The sequence below is a fragment of the Eleginops maclovinus genome, chromosome 12 (assembly GCF_036324505.1).
Source record: "Eleginops maclovinus isolate JMC-PN-2008 ecotype Puerto Natales chromosome 12, JC_Emac_rtc_rv5, whole genome shotgun sequence".
Classification (NCBI taxonomy): Eukaryota; Metazoa; Chordata; class Actinopteri; order Perciformes; family Eleginopidae; genus Eleginops; species Eleginops maclovinus.
Genome location: NC_086360.1, coordinates 3237853 through 3261356, shown reverse-complemented (window position 1 = coordinate 3261356; position 23504 = coordinate 3237853). Strand labels below are relative to the sequence as shown.

Genomic DNA, 23504 nt, shown 5'->3' with positions numbered 1-23504 from the left:
AAAGGCACAGATGGCCTGACAAATCCTTAAAAATAAATGCATGTCATCAATCATAAAACAGCATTCGCTTTCATTTTCTGATTTCATATACGTTAGATCACTTTGTATATACATGTAGAATATGAATATTATTAGCAAAAGCATTGAGTGCAGCTGAAAAAGGTTGATCCAGTTTTAATTAAACTCTGCGTTTCAGTGTAAATTATTATTTAAACTAAATTATTACTTTATGTAATATTTTCGTTGCAGCAGAACAATAAAAAAAATTAAAACAAGTTAAAGTAATTACAATGAAATGAAATGAAATAGCATTTAAAAAGAAAGTTAAAAATATACAATTTGGACAAAAAATGTACAGAAAATATAAAGAAAAACCAAATATAAAGCAGAATATAATATGTACAATCAGTGTGAAAGTGTGGAAATTATCGCATACAAGGCTGCAAAGATCTGGAGCCATGTGCACGGCCCTGAGCCTCACCTTGCTGCAGCTCTTCTGGCTCCGATGACCTGCTGCCTGCACATCAGCTGTCAGGCCGCTTCAGCCTCAACAGGAAGTACAAAGCCAGCTCAGCCTGTGCACATGCAGACAGAGTTTACTGTGGGCAGTGCATATTCTGTCTTTTTCAGTTTTAATGTCAGAGGGCTTCTGTTGTTCTCCGTTCTGCTCTGTGCCCGCAGCTGCCTTTCTACCTCAAAGCTCTCATGCCTCATTTCATATGTATGTATACTGACCTTCTCCCTGTTTATAGAACTGCACACTAGCATATTAGCACACACACACACACACACACACACACACACACACACACACACACACACACACACACACACACACACACACACACACACACACACACACACACACACATACACACACACACACACACAACCCATGTTAAAGCCAGTCAATAGGCTATGTTTGATGGTCTTTATGGCTTTAATGTATTATTTCTCATTAGTGATAGTGTGTCTGTGTGATTGTGTGTCTGTGTGATTGTGTGTCTGTGTGTTTGTGTGATTGTGTGATTGTGTGTCTGTGTGATTGTGTGTTTGTGTGATTGTGTGTCTGTGTGATTGATTGTGTGTTTGTGTGTTTGTGTGTCTGTATTTGTGTGTCTGTGTGATTGTGTGTCTGTGTGTCTGTGTGATTGTGTGTCTGTGTGTCTGTGTGTCTGTGTGTCTGTGTGATTGTGTGTCTGTGTGATTGTGTGATTGATTGTGTGATTGATTGTGTGTTTGTGTGTTTGTGTGTCTGTGTGTGTGTGTCTGTGTGTCTGTGTGATTGTGTGTCTGTGTGATTGATTGTGTGTCTGTGTTTGTGTGATTGTGTGTCTGTGTGATTGTGTGTCTGTGTGATTGTGTGTCTGTGTGATTGTGTGATTGTGTGTTTGTGTGATTGTGTGTCTGTGTGTTTGTGTGATTGTGTGTCTGTGTGATTGTGTGTCTGTGTGATTGTGTGTCTGTGTGATTGTGTGATTGTGTGTTTGTGTGATTGTGTGTCTGTGTGTTTGTGTGATTGTGTGTCTGTGTGATTGTGTGTTTGTGTGATTGTGTGTCTGTGTGATTGTGTTTTTTGGTTTATTGCTGCCATTTTATTTTTATATGCTCCCACTTCCTCAAAGTCAATGGTTCTTTGAATGTGTTTTTGTCTAGATCTGTGCAAAAATTTTCACTTGATTTTTCAAGTCTGCAAATTCCCCACGTATCATTAAATAGCGGTTGCTAACAAGTGGCTAAATGGGACACGCTGTACTTTAGCCGCTTTTAGCTTAGCGGTACTGAAATGAAATCATGTGACCGTGCTGTTGTTCATTAATAATTATGCAAGCGCTTTACTTTAGAATTTATTTACGCTTCAAAAATAATATGTACAAAACCTGTAAGTGTCATAAATGTGTGTTTACCACATATCTCTTTTTTGTGCAATATTCTAAAGTCCAGTGAAAAAATGCTGTTGTTTTTTGTAAGAGGGAGCCCTTGCAATGCTAACTTATGGGTTGGTCTGTACGGCATCACTGCATCACTGTGTCGATGGTCAACCTCCTGGTAGTATTCGAAGCCTGCTTGATAGCTAAATTGATATTTGGTCAAGTGTGAGGAGAATTATGGGTTGTGTATGAATTGTAATGCCTCTGTCTGAGAGATGGTTTGACTACAGATCCATCGGTATGGACTCATAGGTGAGAGAATATTTTAGGACAATCCACACATGCGCTACACGATCGACACATGTGAGTTGCAGTTAGAAGTAGTCAAGTTGCCATCACTGCTGCGGTATAAATCTGCATGTGCAGATCTGAGTTTTTAAAATGTCAGGAGTCATGCACAGAAAAACTGAAACGTTGACATGTCAACAGATTTCACACAACTGTATTAGGTTAGTTGAAAGCAAATCTTTTAAGTTGAACCTAATATTTATTTTATTTAAACTTAATATTATTGCTTTCAATTAACCTAATACAGTTATGTGAAATCTGTTGACATAACACATTTAATTAAAGTCAACGTATCATTTTTTCCCGTGTGTTTAACTGGTTACATGATTAGCAAGCAGTCGTTTAATTTAATGTGCAGCAAACCTTTGCACAAAAGTGAACATATTGTGCTCACTTTATGTATCTGTAAGTCAGTGTTGTGCGTGAACGAGTTCAAAAGAACGCGTTCATTGAACACGCTCATTTTTTCGTGAACGTTGAACTGAACGCAACACATTTTTCAATAAAGAACTTGAACGTGAATTAGTTGACATTATGTGTCATGAACGGCAGACATCACTGTAAATGAACGTTGGCATTTGTTTTCCATTGAAAACTGAGTGACATCTGTTTTGTGTTTTGAAACGCAACGAGAGAAAAAGTTCGTCCCTCCTGTAGGTGCCGCTTAAATGATGTATCAACGCAGAAATAGTTTTGGCACTGTATGCGCAATGCATTGCGGGCAACGTAGTGTCCGGCTGAGAATAGTTGACGTTACCCATGATGAATTGCAGCAGAGCGGCTTAGGCATAGCAACGCCGAGAGCGCGGAGGACTGGAGGCTCGAGAGAGAGAGAGAGAGAGAGAGAGAGAGAGAGAGAGAGAGAGAGAGAGAGAGAGAGAGAGAGAGAGAGAGAGAGAGAGAGAGAGAGAGAGAGAGAGAGAGAGAGAGAGAGAGAGAGAGAGAGAGAGAGAGAGAGAGAGAGAGAGAGAGAGAGAGAGAGAGAGAGAGAGAGAGAGAGAGAGAGAGAGAGAGAGAGAGAGAGAGAGAGAGAGAGAGAGAGAGAGAGAGAGAGAGAGAGAGAGAGAGAGAGAGAGAGAGAGAGAGAGAGAGAGAGAGAGAGAGAGAGAGAGAGAGAGAGAGAGAGAGAGAGAGAGAGAGAGAGAGAGAGAGCTGCGATTTAAAAAAAAATCAAAACAAGATGGCTAGTGGAAGTGATGGCACGGAGACGGACTCCGATTCTCCTCACGAACATTTAAAACAATTTTACACTCTTGCAAACCAAGACCCCGACGGCAAAAATCTTTCCTTCCTGTGTAAGATGTGTCCACCTGCGCAGCAAAAACAAGTTAGGACATCGACAACGTCCTTCTCGAATTTGAAACGGCACATTGAATTAAAACATCCATCCAGTGTGAATGCAATTCAAGAGTTTTGCTCATTCCATACACACACATAGGTATATATAATATCATATATATCAAATAATATATTCATATTTCATATTATATATTCTTTATTTAATTGAATGCTTGTAGATTTCATTGCACTAAGTATAGAACTGGTCTATCTTGTCTGTATTGCTACAAGTTTCAGCACCTGTTAAGAAACCCACAATAGCAGTGTTATGAGCAAATGTCTACAATGAACAGTTTCAAAAAACGTATAGTGATTTCTAGCTCGTAGTGTGAAAAAAAGTATTTATTTGAATATCTCACGAAAAAAGTGAAATGAACTGAACTTTGAACTAGTTCAGAATTAAAATTGTGAACTTTGAACGTGAACTGTTCACTTTGAGCATGTATGAACTGAACTTGAACTAGTTCAGAAAAGCTGTGAACTGGCACAACACTGCTGTAAGTTAACTTCATTTATTATCCTTGCATTTGTGTTTTAAGTTGACTTCTAATACGGGCAGCTGTTATGTTTACCCATTATTTTAAAAACTAATTTTAAATGTGAGGTGTTATGGATGTTAGTACGTTGAGATGCAGCACACAGATTATTTAAATGCAGGAACATGTGTTGCATTACTTTTGACCTGTTTTGAAACATTATGATGACATGAGGAATATTATAGCTACAGCTGATTGATGAGCTGTCTGTGAGTGTAGGTAGTCATGATTACCCAACCTACAGTGTATAACTTATCAAAAGTATCCAAGCTCTTATAATGCATTACAAGTTACATATTGTTTCAAGTCCGTTGATGATTGTTAAAGAAAGCATTGACATTGTAGACGTTAGGCATTAATTCACTATGAAGCTCTGCAGACTGAAAAAACTGAAATGTTGACTTTAATTAAATGTATTATTTCCACATATTGCACATAACTGTATTAAGTTAGTTGAAAGCAATAATATTAAGTTTAAATAACAAAAATATTAGGTTGAACTCAATGATATTGCTTTCAACTAACCTAATACAGTTATGTGAAATCTGTTGACATAATACATTTAATTAAAGTCAACGTTTCAGTTGAAACCGTAGTGTAAGTGATGGTGCATTTGGTAAGGCTCTAAGAAAAAAGCTGTATCATCAGCATGTTTCAGTACAATCATATTGTGGTTGCAGTGACCCACATATGCTCTAGGGGGGAGTAGCATGTCTTGCAAAGAGGCAGGTGGCATATGATTGGCTGGATGCAGATATGATGAATATGATTGGTCACCTGTACTATATGTGTTTGGTCTTATGGAACTAGGTTGTGTGTTTCACAAAGACTGTACAAATGAAAAGTCACTTCATTTATTTTTGCTCAATCCTCTGCGCTGAGTGTGCAGATGATATTGTGCACGTGCCTACAGTCTTCTTACAGTGTGAGTTGCTCATCTCTCGAACATGCGGTGTCTGATCCAGAGAGTTCTCTCCTCTCCGCCACTGACTCGTCCTTCGCTCCACTGACGTGGGCTGGAAAGGTCGCAGGCTGATAGGGAATCCCCTGAGCCTCAGCCTCTCTGCTCCTCTTTGAAGATTAAACTTTAATTTTCTCTCGTCCTCCCTCCTTTGCCTCAGCACACTGTGGGACAGAAAGTGAGCCTCATATTTAGTGCTTTTTGTAAGACAAAAAAAGCTGGTATTAGTCTTTTGAAGTCTGACAAATTTCAAAGAGGAGATATGCTGCTCATATTCAGCATCATATTATTATTTAGTGTCTCTACTGGGACATGTCTTCATCCTTTAGTTTTCAAAAAGCTCTTTACTTTTCTCATACTTCACCCTCTGTCTGAAACCAGACCCCAGTCTGCTCAGATTGGTTACCTGGCCGCCTCTGTTGGGATTGGTCAACAATAATTGGAGATGTTTCAAATGTCCCGGCCCTTAACATATCTTGAAAATGTGCAGTGGCTGGAATGTGTCTGAGAGAAACTCCCTCTGGAGGGAACACAGGGATTTTAGCCTTTGCAGACCATTTACATGCACACAAACCTATAGAACACACAGCAGGAAAGGGAAAACCCCAAAAAGCAGAAAACTGTATAGGCTTTTTCAGATATTGTACTTTTCAATACAACATAAATCTACATGCCTTTAATGATTTCATTCTTTAAATAGCCTAGCTATCAATTGTTTTTAAGGTGAATAATCAACATGGAAAATATTTGAGGGGAATATTCTATCCTCAGTCTAGGACATTGAAATCTACCCGTACAAACACATTGAACGGAAATGCTCTGATGATGCTAAAACCTGAAAAGCTTAATTGGAACAGAACAGCTATTTGGACAATTGATTGTCTTTATTGGCAGAGTCCCCTCTGACAGGACAGTGTGCTCCATCAGCACCAAAACCTGACGGCACACAAACACACACACTTTTATCTGTTTACCTTACATTCAATTTGTGCGTTACCTAAAAGCACATGTTTGTAATCGCATGTCTGTACAATTCAAAGTCCTCTTCATACTCTGAACCTTTGACCATTTTTAGCACGACAGCACTTTAAAACTGCACAGCTCTTTCCTTTTAGTCAGACTTATTTTTAAAGTACTTTGTCATATTCTTATTGTATATTTTTTATGTTACACTCTTGTCTGGTTTTGACATTTTAGGATAGTTTCTATTTCCATATCTGCTTCTAGCTTAATTCCTATTTATATTTCTCCTACTGTTTTTTTTACAACAAAGCAAATTCCTTCCATGTGAGAGGAAGAGCTGCCGTCCTCAGGCCCGCACGTTTTATCACTTTCTTTATCTTTCGTCAGTTTTAGCTGGACTCAGACTCAGTTTGACTTTATGCAGAATTCATCATCATGGTAGCACTCAGCGATGTGTTTCCCTACAGTTTGCCCTCATACTGTACAAGCACAGTTCTTCGACTCTGCAGGGGATTCCGATGCAACCGCAACCCTCTGCTTGTGAAACAATATGCAATGCTTGATTTGGAAAAAAAAAGGACATCTAATGGCGAGCTTAGGGTGGAAAAGTTTGAAGTTTCACTGAGTGGTATACTGGCAGTCTAATAAATAAAGAGCCATTCACATCATATTAAACTATAGCTGAATAATCCATTTACTAATTCTGCTTGACAGTCAACATTAATGGGTATTATTGGGCCCTATTAGGCTTTTTGGGAACTTCCCTTTACTGTAGTTTGTTATATAGGTTTTTGTGCATGTCTCCAAAGGCTTCTGTAACATAGTGACCTCACAATGTTAAACTCCTGCTTCTATTGGCCAGCGCTCCAACACATTGTTCATGATAGGCTTAGGGGCAGGAAATCTATAAGCAATTGACCTATCACTACCCTGGATGTATAATAAGAACTGGATACAGCGTTGGAGGCGGGACTTCGTTCGTTCCTACGAGATCTGCTCATTGGCACATGAAGACAAAATGGCCTGAGATTCTCGAGAGGAAAACGTCACAAATGACCCATCATGCCTGGCTGTCGAGACCATAGAGCATGCGCAGTTGAGTTTCCCCTTAAGCCCCGCCCCCGATCTCCCGCTCTCGGCTCAGTAGAATGAACGGAGAGAGAAAATCAATCTGGATTCAGCTTTTAGTGCATTTTACAACTTTAAGGACCTAATGTGTTTAATAAGGGCTATAAAAATAGGTTCATACTGGGTAGTTTATTTGGTTTAAAAACAATTATCCACCGATTTACAGACGTCTCTTTCCCAATGTAAGTTAATGGGAAAAAGTCTTTCTGGGCCGGGTGACGTCACAGACTGATACGGAAGTTATAGTACCCGCTGTTTGGCCTCTACGAATATTTTCTCAATTTCCGGAGCACTTCCTGGGGGCTTGATCACAACAGAGCCGGCCAGCTAACCAATCACAGCAGACTGGGCTCTGGTTTCAGACAGAGGGTGAAAAGAGGCAGTATGAGAGAAATAAAGAGCTTTTTGAACAACAAAGCATGGAGACATGTCCCAGTAGAGACACTACATACTGATATGAACCTGAAAATGACTAGAATATCCTCTTTACATAGATCAATCCCTAAACCTTGCAATTGAGAGGCTTGTTATCAAAATAGGATAGGCTACTTAATTATTTAATTACTTTAACATTTTACCGATGGTGTATAGGAGCAAAATGGTAGTATTTATTTAACAGTGGTCCCAGAGATGTGTCTAGTTTTATTTTAAAGAGTGATGGTGTGTTTGTGTTGTTCATTGTTTTCCGCCTTTACTGTGCCGTGTTTGTGTTGTTGACTCGTAAATATATCTCAGAAACCTTTAAGTGACACAGGTGTATGAGTTTGAGTTTGTGTAGAACACAAAAGCTAAACTCTGCAGATCCCCGTCTGGTTTGCTCCCAGAGAAGTGAAGCGCTCTCATTTCAAAGTGTATCTTGACTTTCACTGTGTCTTGGCTGCGGGATGGATGTTTTCAGTTGACGAGGTCGGCAGGTCGACCCCAGCAGTAATGTCCTCCTCGCCCCTCCTCTCCCCCACTACATGTTAGCTGCTGTTTGTGGACACGTTCAGATGCAGCCCCCTCTTGTTCCACAGAGCGTAGTTCTTCTCATCCCATTAGCGTCCTCTCTGCAGGTCTCTCAGGAGCCTTGTTCTTCGTTCATAATGGAAAGATAATGCTTGAAATATTTACAACAACAAGGGGAGGAAAGGGTTTCAATAAGACATGAGGTAAGACTATTTCAGAAGTTGCTCTCAGCTTTTAAGGGTAAGGAGGAAGGGGAGCTGGAGAGCCAGGGTGGGACTAAGTCAAAACGTCTGATGGAAATGTGGATCCAGTTTATCAGGCAACAATGGAGGATTAGGCAGCGTAATCCAGAGTCTCCAGGTGCTGAGGAGTTATGGAGGAAAAGAGCTAAGCCATTCTTGTCATTAGGCAGTTGCATTAAAGAGTAAGTTAACACAGTGCTCTCTTAATACTTTACTTTATACATTTCCAAAGAGACCAATTAAAAAACCCATATGATACGGTCTCATTGAGAAAGCTGCGGCTCTTCACAGTGGAGAGGAAGCTGCTAAAGTGTGGGAAAACCTCTTGATTTACTACTTGCACTACCGTCAAACTGTGTTGATTTTGTCAAACATATGTATATATTACTTCTGTACACCCCTTTTCACCCCCCCTTTTTTTCTACGCTCTTATCTTTTTATGTTATATGTTCTTGTTTATATTTGCACTGTTGGACTGCCAGAAACGGTATTTCAATTTTCTGTATGTATAACACACGTGGAAACTTTGACAATAAAGTGGACTTTGACTTTGACTTTGATAAATGACTGACCTTTGTTATTAATTAATCAAAATTAATATTTGTATGTGACTATAAAGTGAGGTTTCCTGTTTAATAGTTTGACCATTTTGGTAGAAGTCTCCCTGCATTATACTGTGTCTGCTGCTGTTTGAATATCCATTTGCATTGTGACCTGTAAAGTTACCGTAAATCTGGTATACAAAGATGTTTGTTTCACATAAAAAGCCTTATAGCAATGTTTCTCATGGGATACAATATAAAAAGTGCAGAGTTTCATCAGAATTTATAAAGAGTGGTACAGAAATGCGTCCTAAAACCTGAGGATGAGTTAGCATTTCACCACTTTTTGTCCACCGGTCTAAAGCCAACAGTTTGTCTTATGCAGTTTTGGTTAGAAACCTAAAATGAGTTCTGTCATTAACACATGAGATTTACAAGTTTTGTTCTTCGATATAAAATACAACAGGAAATACCCCACTGGTGATTGTCTGAAGCTCTGTGTCATAAAACGTTGGTTGCTAACAAGTGACTGAATGAGGCTACTTAACGTCATCATGCCGAACATTAGCCACCTTTAGCTTAGCGGTGGTTACGTAAAGTCATGTGACCGTGCTGTTGATCCTTTGTGGTGTTAGCTTTAAAGGAGCTTTTGATTGTAGTGTTTGCATTCAGTCTACAAAAATAAATAAAAAAACGGTGTTATGTGGATTGTTTTTGCCATTTATTTCTGCGATATTCCAAAATCCAATGATAAAATCCCAATGTTTATAGTCTTTGCAATGCTAACCACCGTTTCGGCCAACAAACATCACTACACCACTCTTAAAGGAGCAGCACAGACATGACTCTTCCTTTCTTAGGAATTTTTTGCCTTTTTTAGCGGGCAGCTTCCATTCGTTTGTGATATTGAAGCAGGTACATGCTGAAAAGGGCATGGCCATCGTTTTATTTATTTTTCACTTAAAGGTCTCCTATTATGCTATATTTGAACAATATATTGTAGGACCATATCTATACAAAACATGTCTCTGAAGTGTTTTGCTCAAAATACCAAACAGATCCCCCATTGTAGCATGCCTCATCCCCCTCTATTTCAGCCCTGTTCCTGAAGTGCTGATTCTGTGACTGTAGCTTTAAATGAACTAGCTGCTGCTGGCCACACCCCTTTGGAGCTGCTGCTGGCCACGCCCCTTTGGAGCTGCTGCTGGCCACGCCCCTTTTGTGCTGCGGCTGGCCACACCCCTTTAGTGCGTCATGATCTCTCCTCTGAAGAGAGTTTTCTACCTGGAGAAACTCAGCTAAACGCTGCCCTGATTAAACGCCATATTATGTTCCAAACCACATCCAGCATTATTTCTGAAACAGTATGGAGCTCAAACGTTTCTCTCTCGGTTTACCACAAGGACAGGACCTTTATATTACACACAGTCTCTCCAGTACAGCGTTAGCTCTGAGTGTTAGCGATGCTTGCTAATGTAAACTAAGACCATAATACTTCCAGAACAGAGGGGATTCAGCTCGCTGTCTGTATATGGGGGACGATAGTTTGGGACGTGGGAGGGACATTGCCAGGAGTTTAATCTAAAGCCAGGTCACATTTCCCTCATTACATCATAAGAACAGCAAATCTGGATCAGCTCGTTTGTACCCCTGTTTTTAGAGATGTGGGTAAGGAGGAAAAGAGAGAGGGTTGTATTTTCTGACACTGTGAGTCTCCTTACACACCGGGGACACATATGTATGTATGTATAAAAGACATCAAAAAGTGCATTTGGCGTAATAGGGGACCGTTTCATTACAGATTTTCTGGAAAATATGACCCTAGCCTAAATTGTCCTTTACATTTACATCAAACTTGGTGATAATTCACTTCATCCCTGGTGTTAGGACTGTATGACAGTAAAGTGACCATGTGTGACAGCTGTAGCTACATGAGAAGTATTTTAATTTCCAGTTGTGTGGACTGCAGGCTGAGATCTATCTTCCTCCCACTACACTGAGTTATTTAAACATGGTGTGCCACTGTGCAGAGCCTGTGTGTGAACATGTAGTTAACCCCAAAGTAGCACTGCAGGTCCTCACTGACACTTCATTAGCAGCTAATTACATTAAAGCTATTTCCGGAACAGTGGATGAACACAGCCTCAAGTCCAACTTCAGCTTATGTAAAGTGAAATCACACAGAGAGTCAGTAAAATAATCACAAAATATTACATAAAAAGTGCACTTACACACTGTGTCAAAGTTTAGGTTGGTCATCTCAATGAAAAGATCACGCAACATAACTGCAACAGGATCGGGGTAGCCAGCCCACTTAAGATAAAACAGTCAGGCGCTGTTTTTCAATTAGATTATTTGAGTATTTAAATAAATACGATAACCATGACTCGTTATAATAATACCTATTTTGTATAGTTTTGTTTGTTTCTGGACTTCACAATGTATATGTCTGTTATTGTTTACATGCCGTAAAGCAGACTCTAGTGCGCAGGTGTAATAGTTTAAAGTGACGCTTCAGCAGTCTGACGAGTGTACACGGTGGTTGAAAACGTTTTTTGAACGCACGCGTTTACTTATTATATGCAGTTTGAAATGTTTAATCCGGCCATGGATCGCCAAAAGATATAAGCTATTTACATTAATTAAACTCTCAAGAAGTACTCGTGAATACATGATATTCATGGTAGGTAATTGGACGCATGAAAAGTGAGCCAAACTCAAAATTGTATAATCAAATCAGTGACCTTGTGCGATTGTATCTTTGATAATCGGCCACTACAAATACTGTTGTGAATTTTGACCGTGCCCTCAAAGGCAGTGATGAGAGGCGCTGTTAGCTAGCTAATTAGTGAACTTGACAAGTTTATTTTTTGTGGTAGCAAATCCTTACAGTCCGCTAAATTAACGCAATAAGAACAGCGGCTGCTTTTAAAAACCCACATTTAAAAAAATGTTTTATTCTGAAGCTGTATTAACCTGAGCAACCACTAGTCCCGCATTCCATAACCATTATATGCCAAGATGGCAATATTTGAGTGTGAAAAGTGTCCACCATTCTGTACTCAACATTTTGACAGTGACAGAGTGACCTATTCAGGTACTCAAAATGTGTTTTGCCATACTCAGCATTTGAACACTCTTATGCACTCAAAATAGCACAGTACAGAAACACACTATTTTGTGAACAGAAACAGAAGTTCTTTCAGCATAAATAAAAGTATCAGCGAAGCTTTCCTCCCCTAATGTGCCGTGGGAGATTATATAAGTGTCCATATACAGATTGCATAATTACTATTAGATAATTAAGGCAAGACTACAGGCGAAAACGTGTTTATTCTGAACTGATCAGACTTTTGGCAAACGTACTTCCATAATATAAATGAAAAGAAAATAGAAATACATAAAGGAGTTCATTTACTAACTTTATTTGTTTATATATGTTTTTCTCCTAAATTCACCAGAAGTGAGCATAACAGAATGAATTATCTGAAAATGTAAACTTAACATTTAAAAGAAATCTTGTTTTAGAAAAAAGCCGATAGAAAAGCTGCAGTAGGGCAGTGAAAGAAGTCAGCATGTTTCAAACTTACCAGTCAATTTACTGGTCTGAAAGCATTACGGGTTAAAGGACATCATTTTAAAGGTAATTCCCATGTGGTGGATGTAAACTTACCTGATGTGTGTTCTATAATTGTGTATATGTTCTTTGTGTTGTCACACTTCTACAGAGCCATACACACACTCATCACTGTGTACCTGTGCAGGAGTCCAGAGGATGAGAGGCAGTATAATTCAGATGCCAAATGAATGTATGTCTTAGTGAGCACTTTTGTTGCATGCATCATTGATAGACCTACCTGAGGGCAGACTGTGAAGTATCGTCCATTTTAAAGAATCCGTGTGAAGGCACGGAAACATCCCGCTGTGGCTTTGGAGGTACATGATCATCCTCCAGTCAGTTGGGCAAGTTCTGATGGCAAGGCCAACAGTTTGTGAGTGTGTGGGAATGTAAGACTCCTTGCACTGCAGCCTCTGCCTCGGTATGAATGGTTTCAGGTTTCAAGGTTTCAAGGTTTTATTGGTCATATGCACAGCATATACCAACGTATGTTGGCAATGAAAATCTTATGTCCCATGCTCCTCCAACAACTCAACATACATGGTGCAAATAAGATAAATAAAATAGTGCAAAAAGAGAGAAGAATATTTACAATAACAACAATAAAGATTTCCCTGCTGTTTGACGTCATGATTGGAACCAATGACAATTTCTGGAACTCACTGATGTCCACTTATAGGCCCAACATTTTTTTATGTAAATATACTTAACTACCATAGTAATTGTTCAAATTACAACATAATGTGTATTACACCATAAATGTATATGTGCTTCAAAAGGACAAAATATAATGTGTCCCAGCAGCGGTGACCGCGAGAGTGCAGGACAGTGAGAGTGACACACAGGTTAATTTTAGCAGCGTTAAAAACAAGAGCGCAAGTATCGATGCTTTTCAGCTCTCGTATTGATGTCTGAACTGTTAATAAATGTAGGGCGTTGTTGTAGGAGGGTTGCATATGTGTGTGTGTGTGTGTGTGTGTGTGTGTGTGTGTGTGTGTGTGTGTGTGTCTGTGTACATGATTCACCAGTGATTTCCCTCGTGCTTGCCACCAGCGCTGCTTCATTCGGCTGATCTGATTCTGGCGGGCTAATTATCTAACAACGGGTGAACATCCTGCAACTGACACACTGAATATTCACTTCTCCACTAACTTCCATCATTATCAACCCTTTTACTTATTTTCACAACACCCTCTACAGCACTCTGACGCCTCGCCACCTCCTATCAGTCACGCTATATGAACAGCTCAGCACATTTAAGGCCACTGGGTACAAGCTATGTTTATTTTTATTTGATACTGTGGACCATTCTCCAAAGCACTACTGTAACCCTGTAGACTAAACATTGATATTTAATAATTCTACATTTCATTCACTGACACTTCAAACATTCAGTGCTAGGGCTTTTAAAATTGTTTACAGTGTCTTTGCAAAGCATTTAAATGTACATTCAGTGTTCTGTTCAGTGTTAGGCAATGAAAGACTAGGTTAAGGTCAGGGAAAGATGGCACGTGGTGCAGTCAATGTTATCAGCCTTATCAACGATATATCATTTTGGGCGTTTATATGGTTCATATGTTGTAGCATTTTTTGTCAAGGAACAGTTTCTTCATTCCAGAGTCTGTGACCAGATAGCACAACAACTTTGATTGTTGATAGTTGATAAAAAACATTATATTTTTTACAGTAATGCAAGGCCAAGGTGATCACAGGAGGATTGAACATTTATTAAGGGAGCAGTAAACTCAACATTGACGTGTCCGGAATGCTTGTTATAGCGTCGCATGATTATAGCTAAATAAACATAAAATACAGTAATTGGTATTTATTTCAGTAACTTTAAGTTAAGGTTCTTTGTTTCAGTTACAATGTTGAGTCAGTAGTTATTTTTTTATTTACAATCCTTGCTCTATTAACTAAGTTACAATTTTAATGCATCCGACTAGAATGCAGAGTTACATTAGTTTCGCCTATTGAGCCACTTCTATAGCCAATAAATAGTAACATCATGCACTTCTCTTTGGGAGGAGGGCCACCCAGGTCAGTGTTACGGGGGAACTGGCCCCTGTGTCCCCCCCCCAGAACCGCCCCTGCATATGAGGAGTTGAGTTTTTGCTGTTATTTTCCAATATTGAAGTATAAGGAAAATTCCCAGTGAGAGCACTGGACAAAATAATAAACAGAACATTGGTTAAATCAAATCACAAATCTAACTAAACTGAACTGTACTCACAGAGAGCCAGGGGAAACGGGATGTTACAGCTCTCCCTGACAGCGATACCTTCCTGGCAAGAATCTGCCAGCCTCTGAACACCCACACAGGGGATTTCACTCGCTCTGGATGATGAGACCGTTGATGGGACTTAATGATGTTCACTTTCAATAAGAATGATAGGAGTAATTAGTCTTCCTTAAGATTCTACAGGAGACTCAGGAAGATGTCAATCAATGAGCCTACACACGCCCACACAGTTCTAGTAAGTGGTCTAATAACCCTTGTGTAGGTGTTCAGACCTGGCTGACAAACAACAGCTACTGTAGTAGTACCTTGGAATAATTCTGTGAAATCCCTGGATCTATAAAGGGAAGTTGATACAACGTCGGAGGCAGGGCTTTGTTCATTCATTTGGCAGTTGCTCAGTGGCGCATAAAGCCAAAATGGCCTGCCGCTTTTGAGAGCAAAACGTCAAAAATTACCCATCATGTCTGTATTTTGAGAGCAAAAATACCCGTTCATGGACCAATAGAGCATGTGCACTGGAGTTTTCCTTAAGCCCCGCCTCTCATTTCCAGCTCTCAACTCAATCAAATGATTGGAGAGAGTTCATAACTCTGGATTTGGCTTTTATTGCATTTTAAAACTAAAATACCTTAGTGATTCAAATAAGGGCTATACAATTAATACTGGGTAGTTTTTTAGTTAAACATTTTTTAAGATGTCTCTTTCCCAATGCAAGTCAATGGGAAAAGTATTTTTGTGCCCAGTGACGTCACGGACTGAGACGGAAGTTGTAGTACCTCTGTTTAGCCACTGCGAAAATGTGCTTCCGCACAAAGCGCAAGAGACATAGCATCTCCTCAGCCTTTATATATCCCAACAGAGCCAAAGCAGCACATATCCTGTGGGGAAATGTAACACTGCTTTAAAGTAGCTATGATGTTTTTGATACAATATATCAAACAACGATGTGAAACAACAAAACAACACTGTGAAACAACACTGTGAAACAACGTGAACATGTAAATAGAGTGTTGCAGTTATGACATACAGTATTTTTGTAGGCAGAACTGGAAGTTGGATTTCAGATTATCCTAGAAAGTAAGATATTTTAGCAAACACATGTTTATGATATTTATAGGTTTTATTAGTATAAATGGCAATTTTATAAGATTTGAAGTGTAAATGCAATCGCCAGAAGTAAAAAGCTACTGTTAGGCTATAAACAAACTACATCACAGTCACATGGCTGAATGTCACCACATTGGTAAGCTAAAGGCGGCTAATGTTCGGGGGATGGTGTTTAGTCTTATTTAGACACTAGTTAGCAACCGCAATTTTAATGACACCGACGTTTCAGACATTCACCAGTGGGGTATTAACTGATGCATTATTTTGTTGTGGAAAAATAAGGTGAAATTCTTCTCAGCTTTTCAAAATTGCTAACTCACTCCTGCACCGCTCTATGGAGTCTCTTGTATTGAACAACCTCCACAGAGAATGATCAGCAGAACCAACAGCTCGTCTTGGCATCATAGTGACTTTCTCCTCATAGTTTTTCTGTTCCATCCACAAATGAACTGTTCTGGTTGAGTCTCAAGGTGTCATTTCCAAAGAAAAAGCTGTAAAAGGATCATGTGCACTACCTCTTCAGCAGCAAAACCCGCACAGATGGGCTAGTTGAAGGCAAGCGGTTGGACATGACAGAGCATTCAACAGATAAAAACACAGATATATTTTAGAAGAGAGTTATAATGGGCTTACATTTATTAAGTGCCTCTTGGTGAATTGTTGCTTGCTAACAGCTGGATGTCAATAAAACTTGATGAAATCCACTTGAAGGTGATGATGTGTCAGCGTTGTTTTCACATCAATTGTGTTTTTAGTCTCAGCAGGTTTTGGGCAGCATTCACTGATTTTTGTAGCAACGCAACTAGCTGTTTACCACCGATATGATAGATGATACATCAACGTGCATAATGAAACACTGAAAGGTTGGCTTTGATCAAATGTATGATGTAAACATAACATAACATTTCGCACAGCTGTATTAGGTTAGTTCGAAGCTATACTATTAAGTTGAAACTGATATTTTTTATTTAAATGTTTACTTATAACTAACCTAATACAGATGTAGTCAACGTTTTCGTTTTTTCAGTGCATACAATTGAAAAACAATCCATATTCACACATATTTTTTTACACAGAATCTAGAGGGAAAACAACCTTGTATGTGCACCAATGATAAGACACACTTAGAAATAATTCTAACTAAATGTTGAGCCATCTTCTTTAGAGAGTGCGTAAAGTTAGCAGACGGTCCTCACAAGTACAGCAGAACAAATGTGAGTGTTTGAGTTTAAGTGAGGGAGAGAGTGAGAGCGGCAGAGGAAAAGCAGTAGGATGGGGAGCTCAGTGACAGACAGAGGGAGGGGGGAGGACGGACACGGTGCTCTTTTGGACTCCAGCCTGGCTCTCCCTTTGAACCTGTGGAACCCGCTCCTACCTGGCCATGCCCTCCGGCCTGTGCAGGAAGTGGAGGAGCGCGGTGCGAGCGCTCAGGACTCTCCGCAGGACGGCAGCAATAGGAGGTGGAGGAGACGCTGTGAGTCTGCTGTTATTTTTAGTCTCTCCTCCCTCCCAGGGCTAGGCTAATCCGCCGTGCGCAGGCTAATCCAGATTGGAGGTAGGACACAGAGGCAGGGAGGTTAAACACTTTCTCCTATGGGAAGCTGGTTGCCGTCTGAACTACGCAAACTGAACCAGACGATGTTGAAGCAGGAAAGTCAGGGCTGTGGGTGCCACAGGGCAGGGGGGGCACAACCAAGGGGAGCGCTCCTCTGCTGGGCATGAGTATGGAGTGGCTGCCGAAGGGCTGCTGCGCCGGCTACCCCAGCTGGCAACGATGCAAGACGGGCAAGATTGTGGTCTCAGGTGGCTGCAGGGAAGGGGGAGGCGGCAGCGACTGTGGGGGGACCAGGATCCAGCTGAATGGGCTGGATACTGAACAGCTGAATGGCAGCCTGGTGGTCCTCTACGCACCTGCTGGGAAATCCTGTCTGCTCAGATTGGTGGGACATGCACGGATGGATGGATGAATGAGCAGTGTGTGCTGATGTGTTATATCCTCCTAAACAGTACACTGTGTGTATTCATTTTAATTTATTAGAGTACAAGATATGAAGGTCTCTAACAGGGTACACTGAAAAACTTAAACGTTGACTTTAATTATTATTTGTATTAAGTTGAACCTGATCATTTGTATTTAAAGTTAATAGTATTGCTTTCAACTAACCCAATACAGATATGTGAAACCTGTTGAAATATTACATTTAATTAGGGTCAACGTTTCTGTAAATGTGTCTCTAAAATGTATCGAATAACTATTATTGAAAGATCTTATATTACAAATCTGCCCACACTGCAGTGTGTTTTGAGCAGTTCACTGTTCCAGAAAATTGCTTGAGCGGAGGCAGCTGATGAACTTCTGATGTGTGGCAGAGTCGTGTGTGTGTGTGTGTGTGACAGATAGGCGGTAAAACAGCAGATGTTCGTGTGAGCAGAAGAGAAAAAGAGATTAACTAGTCGATGTTTGGTGGCATGCACGTTTAAGTGCTGTGTTATTTGTTGTTCGTCATACAGCCCTTTCCAAATAGATGATGAAAAAGATGAAAAGTTTGGAGTGATGGAAAAGGAAGTACAAATCGTTATTGCCACTTGGCTCTGTGTCGGTTGTAATCATTGTACATGTGGTCATTTACACTGAAGGGGAAAAAGCCCTTTAGTGGCCACACTAAATATGAGTGGAGCAAAGTTCAGGGTGGATGTTGGGGGGGGAACCCACAGTTCTGAGTCTTTAAGCAAAGCAACTATAGCTTTATTTCATAAACTGAACCACATGTGTGTTTTTGTAACCAATAACCTCCTATCCTTGGCCAAGCGTTTCACTTCATAGTTTTTTAGCAGTGGTTCTACAGGCACAGACTAATAATGTCATACCTCACTGGAGTACATAAGATTGGATGCCAGCACTGAGTTAACAAAGAAAAGTAAAACAGTTCAACAAAATTACAATAAGACAACATGATGTTTGGTGTTTTCCTCGTGGTGTGGAGGCTGCTGCATGTTCGGCTTAGCTGGAGGCTGTGAGGCAGACCATGCTGCTCTTACATTTAAAATGTGAGGTGCAGTATTAAGATGCGTTCAGTGTTTCAATAAGAGAGTATGTTGAAAAATGACAAAAGCGTGTGTACTGTTCTTTGGTCTGTACATCCACAGCCTCCTGCATAGATTGCGTCCATCAGTGTAGGGGACCAAAATCATAAAGAAATAAAAAAGAAAATGAACTGAGAATAAAACGGCCGCTGAGGCAACCGTTGGTGACTCTTACGCAGGGCAAATGATTTAAGTCCATGTTAGAGTATCCTTAATTATGATGATCCCATATCGCACGACAACAGTACAATGAACAGGTTTTATATACTGTATATTCCTTTCCTGCAGCCTTTCCTATTGCTTTCCTTAGTAAAAAAAACAACAACAACATATGCCTATGCTGGTGCACCAATCCCACCACACCTGTCTGCAATTTATACATATCACCAGGTGCCCAAAACTGCGTTCAAAACAAAAGCGTTTATTTAAATTAATCAAAAATAATAATACAAAATGATACATTAAATATAAACAACAACAGTAAGAAAATAAAAGAGTATTAAGAAATCAAAATCAATTATAGCACCAACAGTCAATCAAGTAGCGACTCTCTGTGGAATCACTTTGTCTAAGATAAGTTTAATTAGAGTCAGTGACCGCCAGCTGTCAGTCACACAATAAATGTGCACTGCAGAAACTGAAACGTTGACTTTAATTAAATGTTTTATTTCAACAGATTCCATATACCTGTGTTAGGTTAGTTGAAAGTAATAATATTAAGTTGAACCTAATGTTATTTTATTTAAACTTTATATTATTGCTTTCAACTAACCTAATACAGTTATGGGAAATCTGTTGACATGATACATTTAGTTTAAGTCAACATTTCGTTTTTTTCGGTGCATAAATGTGCAAACAGTGATTAGGCTATAAATTGGGTGTGTGTTTCAGGAGAAATCGGTTCAAATTCAATGCCTTTTTGGAAAGAGACTTCAATGATTTTTTTTTATTGACGTCCCGTTATAATGATGCGAAAATGCCAGATTCTTAGACTGACAAACATATTAGTTTTTAGTGAACAATATTCAATTAATAAATAGGTGAATTATTTTTATTATTGCTTATTCTATAGATTATTTTCTACATTAATGGTTTGGTCGATAAAATGCCAGGAATCTCTAAAATGTCCATCCCGGGTTCTCAAAGATGATGTCCTGTCTTCAGTTGCAAAAAAAAAAAAAAAAATCAATATGATATTTAAAACAGAGAACATCTTTATATTTGAGAGGATGAAAGCAGCATTTTCGGACTTATCTGTAGGAAAAGTGACTGAATGTTTTTTTTCAGCCTGAATGCAGAAAACTGTGAAACTTAACCCAAAAGGACAGTGTGTGGTGTGGTGTGTGTGTGTTGTGTGTCTTGCCTTAAATCACAGCAGTGTGCAGGAAGGGTTTTTGGTTAATTCTTTTTAAATGGAAGCAGAGCTGAGCTGCCCTCCATCACTCCCTCAGTGGATTAGAGTAATAATGCAGACGCTAAAATTAGAGCAGATTACACATACAGTCGGTGGCTGGACCGCAAATTTGACTTTAACATGGCAACCTTTTATCTTATTTGTGTAAAATGTCTGATTTCATGTATGTCAATATTCTATATAGCTACCCTAGTATAATTTTACCATATGTTTTTTTTTCGTCATCAGAATCGGATTTATTACCAAGTACACATACGAATGATTTCCTTTGGTATACATGGTGCATTCAAAGACACAGACAGAAGAATATGTAGCAAAAATATTACTATTATGAAAGCTACTTAAAAAACCCTAACACTAACACAAATACATGTAGAATTTAAAGGCTGTTAGATCAGTAGACTGTAATAAACAAACACTCGAATTGTCAACTTATTTGAAGTGAATATATCTACATGTTCCCTCCTGTTCTAACTTTGAATCTTTATGGATTATTGCACTACTTTATGTCGCTTATGGATGAAATCTTCAGCTAAATGAAATGTATTGTAACGGATCTTCTTCAGGATAAAATCAATAAAGATGGTTAACATACTCACATATAGACTGTGTAAAATGATGGGCTCTATGAAAACAAGTGTAATCATCATCCCTGCAAGGTAAATACACAAAATAAATCATGGAACACACACCTTAGTTACTCCCCTTAGTGTCCAGTGTGTTTTTAATTTACAACGTGTGCCTATTTTTCTATATAATATGTAAGTCTACTCTTTCTAATTTATCTGCAGTCTTGCTTTATAATACCGTGAGTCTCCCTGTTGCAGGACAAATAAAGGAATTCCGAGTATAGATGTAGAGTTTATGACAAAGTATTCAGAGAAACGCATACAAATCTAAATGTGGTGGAAAAATAATGTGGTGTGTGTGTGCTTTGTGTGCTCTGCCCCACTGATCTAAATGTATTTACTGCACACAGAATTGCCTAATGTATATTATTTCTGTGTGTATAGTCGAGTTGTGCCGTGGCTCAGAAATCAGTTTATTGAATGATTCTTTAATTTACATTACTCCCAAATGTATCTGCTGTTTCCTCGGCTAACCTTGTGCTGTGTGTGTGTTCCCTGCAGAGCTCGGGGATGGAGGAGATGGTGTGGGAGCAGTACTCGGTCACTCTGCAGCGGGTGAGTTCATCCACTACACGTGTACACCACCTTCCATCCACCTTTACATCAACCTGCTGCCCTTACCATTCAATTCAATATGCGTCATTAGTCTGCTTGTCTGTGTGGACCGGGAAATGTTGAATACCCCAAAGTTTTAGAACTGTATAGTACAGGTCTGTCTGTTTGTGTTTAATAAATCAAATGGAGTAAAAAGTACAATATTTGACTTTGAAATTAAGTGGAGTAAAGGTATCAAGTAGCATACAATAGAAATGCTTAAGTTAAATACAAGCAAAGGTAGGAGAAGTACTCAGATCTTGTACTTGAGTAAAAGTAAAAGTACTCAGATCTTGTACTTGAGTAAAAGTAGAAGTACTCAGATCTTGTACTTGAGTAAAAGTAGAAGTACTCAGGTCTTGTACTTGAGTAAAAGTAGAAGTACCAGAGTGTAGGAATACTCTGTCACAGTAAAAGTATTCTAAATGTTCCTCCAGTGAAAGTAGAAAGTACTCTCATCTAAATGTACTTAAAGTAGCGACAGTAAAAGTAGTCAATGTTTGATTGGTCCATTTCAGAATAATATCTCTGATATGTTTTATAATTATTGATCATTAAAGTGTTCTCAGAGCTGGTAAAGGTGCAGCTAGTTTGAATGGCTTTGTATACTGCAGGGTAGCTGCTGGATTTACTGCAGGTGAACTACAGTCTGATTTAAGGGTTGATAATACACTGCCTAGCCAAAAAAAAGGTCACACTAATATTCGTTGGACCGCCTTTACCTTTGATTACGGCACGCATTCGCTGTGGCATCGATTCCACAAGCTTCTGCAATGTCACAACTTTTATTTCTGTGTTGATTAATTTTTCGCCAAGATCTTGTATTGATGACGGGAGATTCGGACCACTGCGACATCCCAAAGATTCTCAATCGGGTTCAGGTCTGGACTCTGTGGTGGCCAATCCATGTGTGAAAATGATGTCTCATGCTCCCTGAACCACTCTTTCACAATTTGAGCCCAATGGATCTTGGCATTGTCATTTTGGAACATGCCTGTGCCATCAGGGAAGAAAAAATCCATTGATGGAATAACCTGGTCCTTCAGTATATTCAGGTAGTCAGCTGACCTCATTCTTTGGGCACATAACGTTGCTGAACCTAGACCAGACCAACTGCAGCAACCAAATCTGATCTAATCCAAATATGTAAAGTAACTAAAGCTAATAAATAAATGGAGTGAGGTAAAAGTGCACCATTTACCTCTGAATTGTAGTGGTCTGGAAGTACCTCAGTAGCAAAACATGGAAATACTCAATTAATTACAAGTCTCTCAAAATGTTACTTACAGTAAGTAAAGTACTTGAGTAAATGTACTTAGTTCCTTTCATCTCTGAGCACAAGTATGTCATAACAGTACTTCAGTACAGTAAATATTCTGCCCACCACTGATTTATACTACTGTATCCTCAGTGACTGAGTCAGTATCAGTCACCGTTCTGCTGTAGAGTGTGCTGCCCACAGCGTCAGCGCGCACTGACTGCTCCTGTGGAGATTAGCGGTGAGGTGCAGCAGGGACCGCACAACTGACAACACGGAGGGGGGACACACTTCAGCTCCAGGCTGGGGCCGAGAGAAAAGGAAACGTCTTTTATTCAGGTGACAGACTGAGATGGCGTCCCACCCTGCACATAGCTCACCGCCGTCTTAATGACGCTAGTAGCCCGCTGCTGTTGTGTGCTAGCATTTAGCAGCTATCAGCTAGCGTTAGGACTACGCACCAAAAGCCCACGGACTGACTAGCTACCTACTACTGTAGCAACAGGTAACCTCTGCAGTGATGTCAACATGTCAACATTAGTACACAGAGTACTTAGTATTCTGTGTGATGGCTGAAAACATGTAGGACCAGCTGAGTTAGATATTTGCAACTTGACTGAGAAAAGCTATTTAGATGGGTCTGGAAATATTTGTGACGCCTAATCTACAATTAGTTTTTT

General features: G+C 39.6%; 1 protein-coding gene across 5 annotated transcripts in view; it reads left to right on the top strand.

Annotated features, from left to right (window-relative positions):
• Nucleotides 1-23504, top strand: part of LOC134873755 (tight junction protein ZO-2-like) — a 90716-nt gene that overhangs the window by 13511 nt on the left and 53701 nt on the right. For 4 of the 5 annotated variants that reach the window (XM_063897586.1, XM_063897583.1, XM_063897585.1 and 1 more), the window contains exon 2: nt 21474-21527. In XM_063897586.1, coding sequence (XP_063753656.1) covers nt 21474-21527 — 54 coding nt within the window. Of the gene's footprint in view, nt 1-21473; nt 21528-22996; nt 23164-23504 lie in introns of those variants that run through there. The other variant, XM_063897584.1, reaches the window with a different exon arrangement.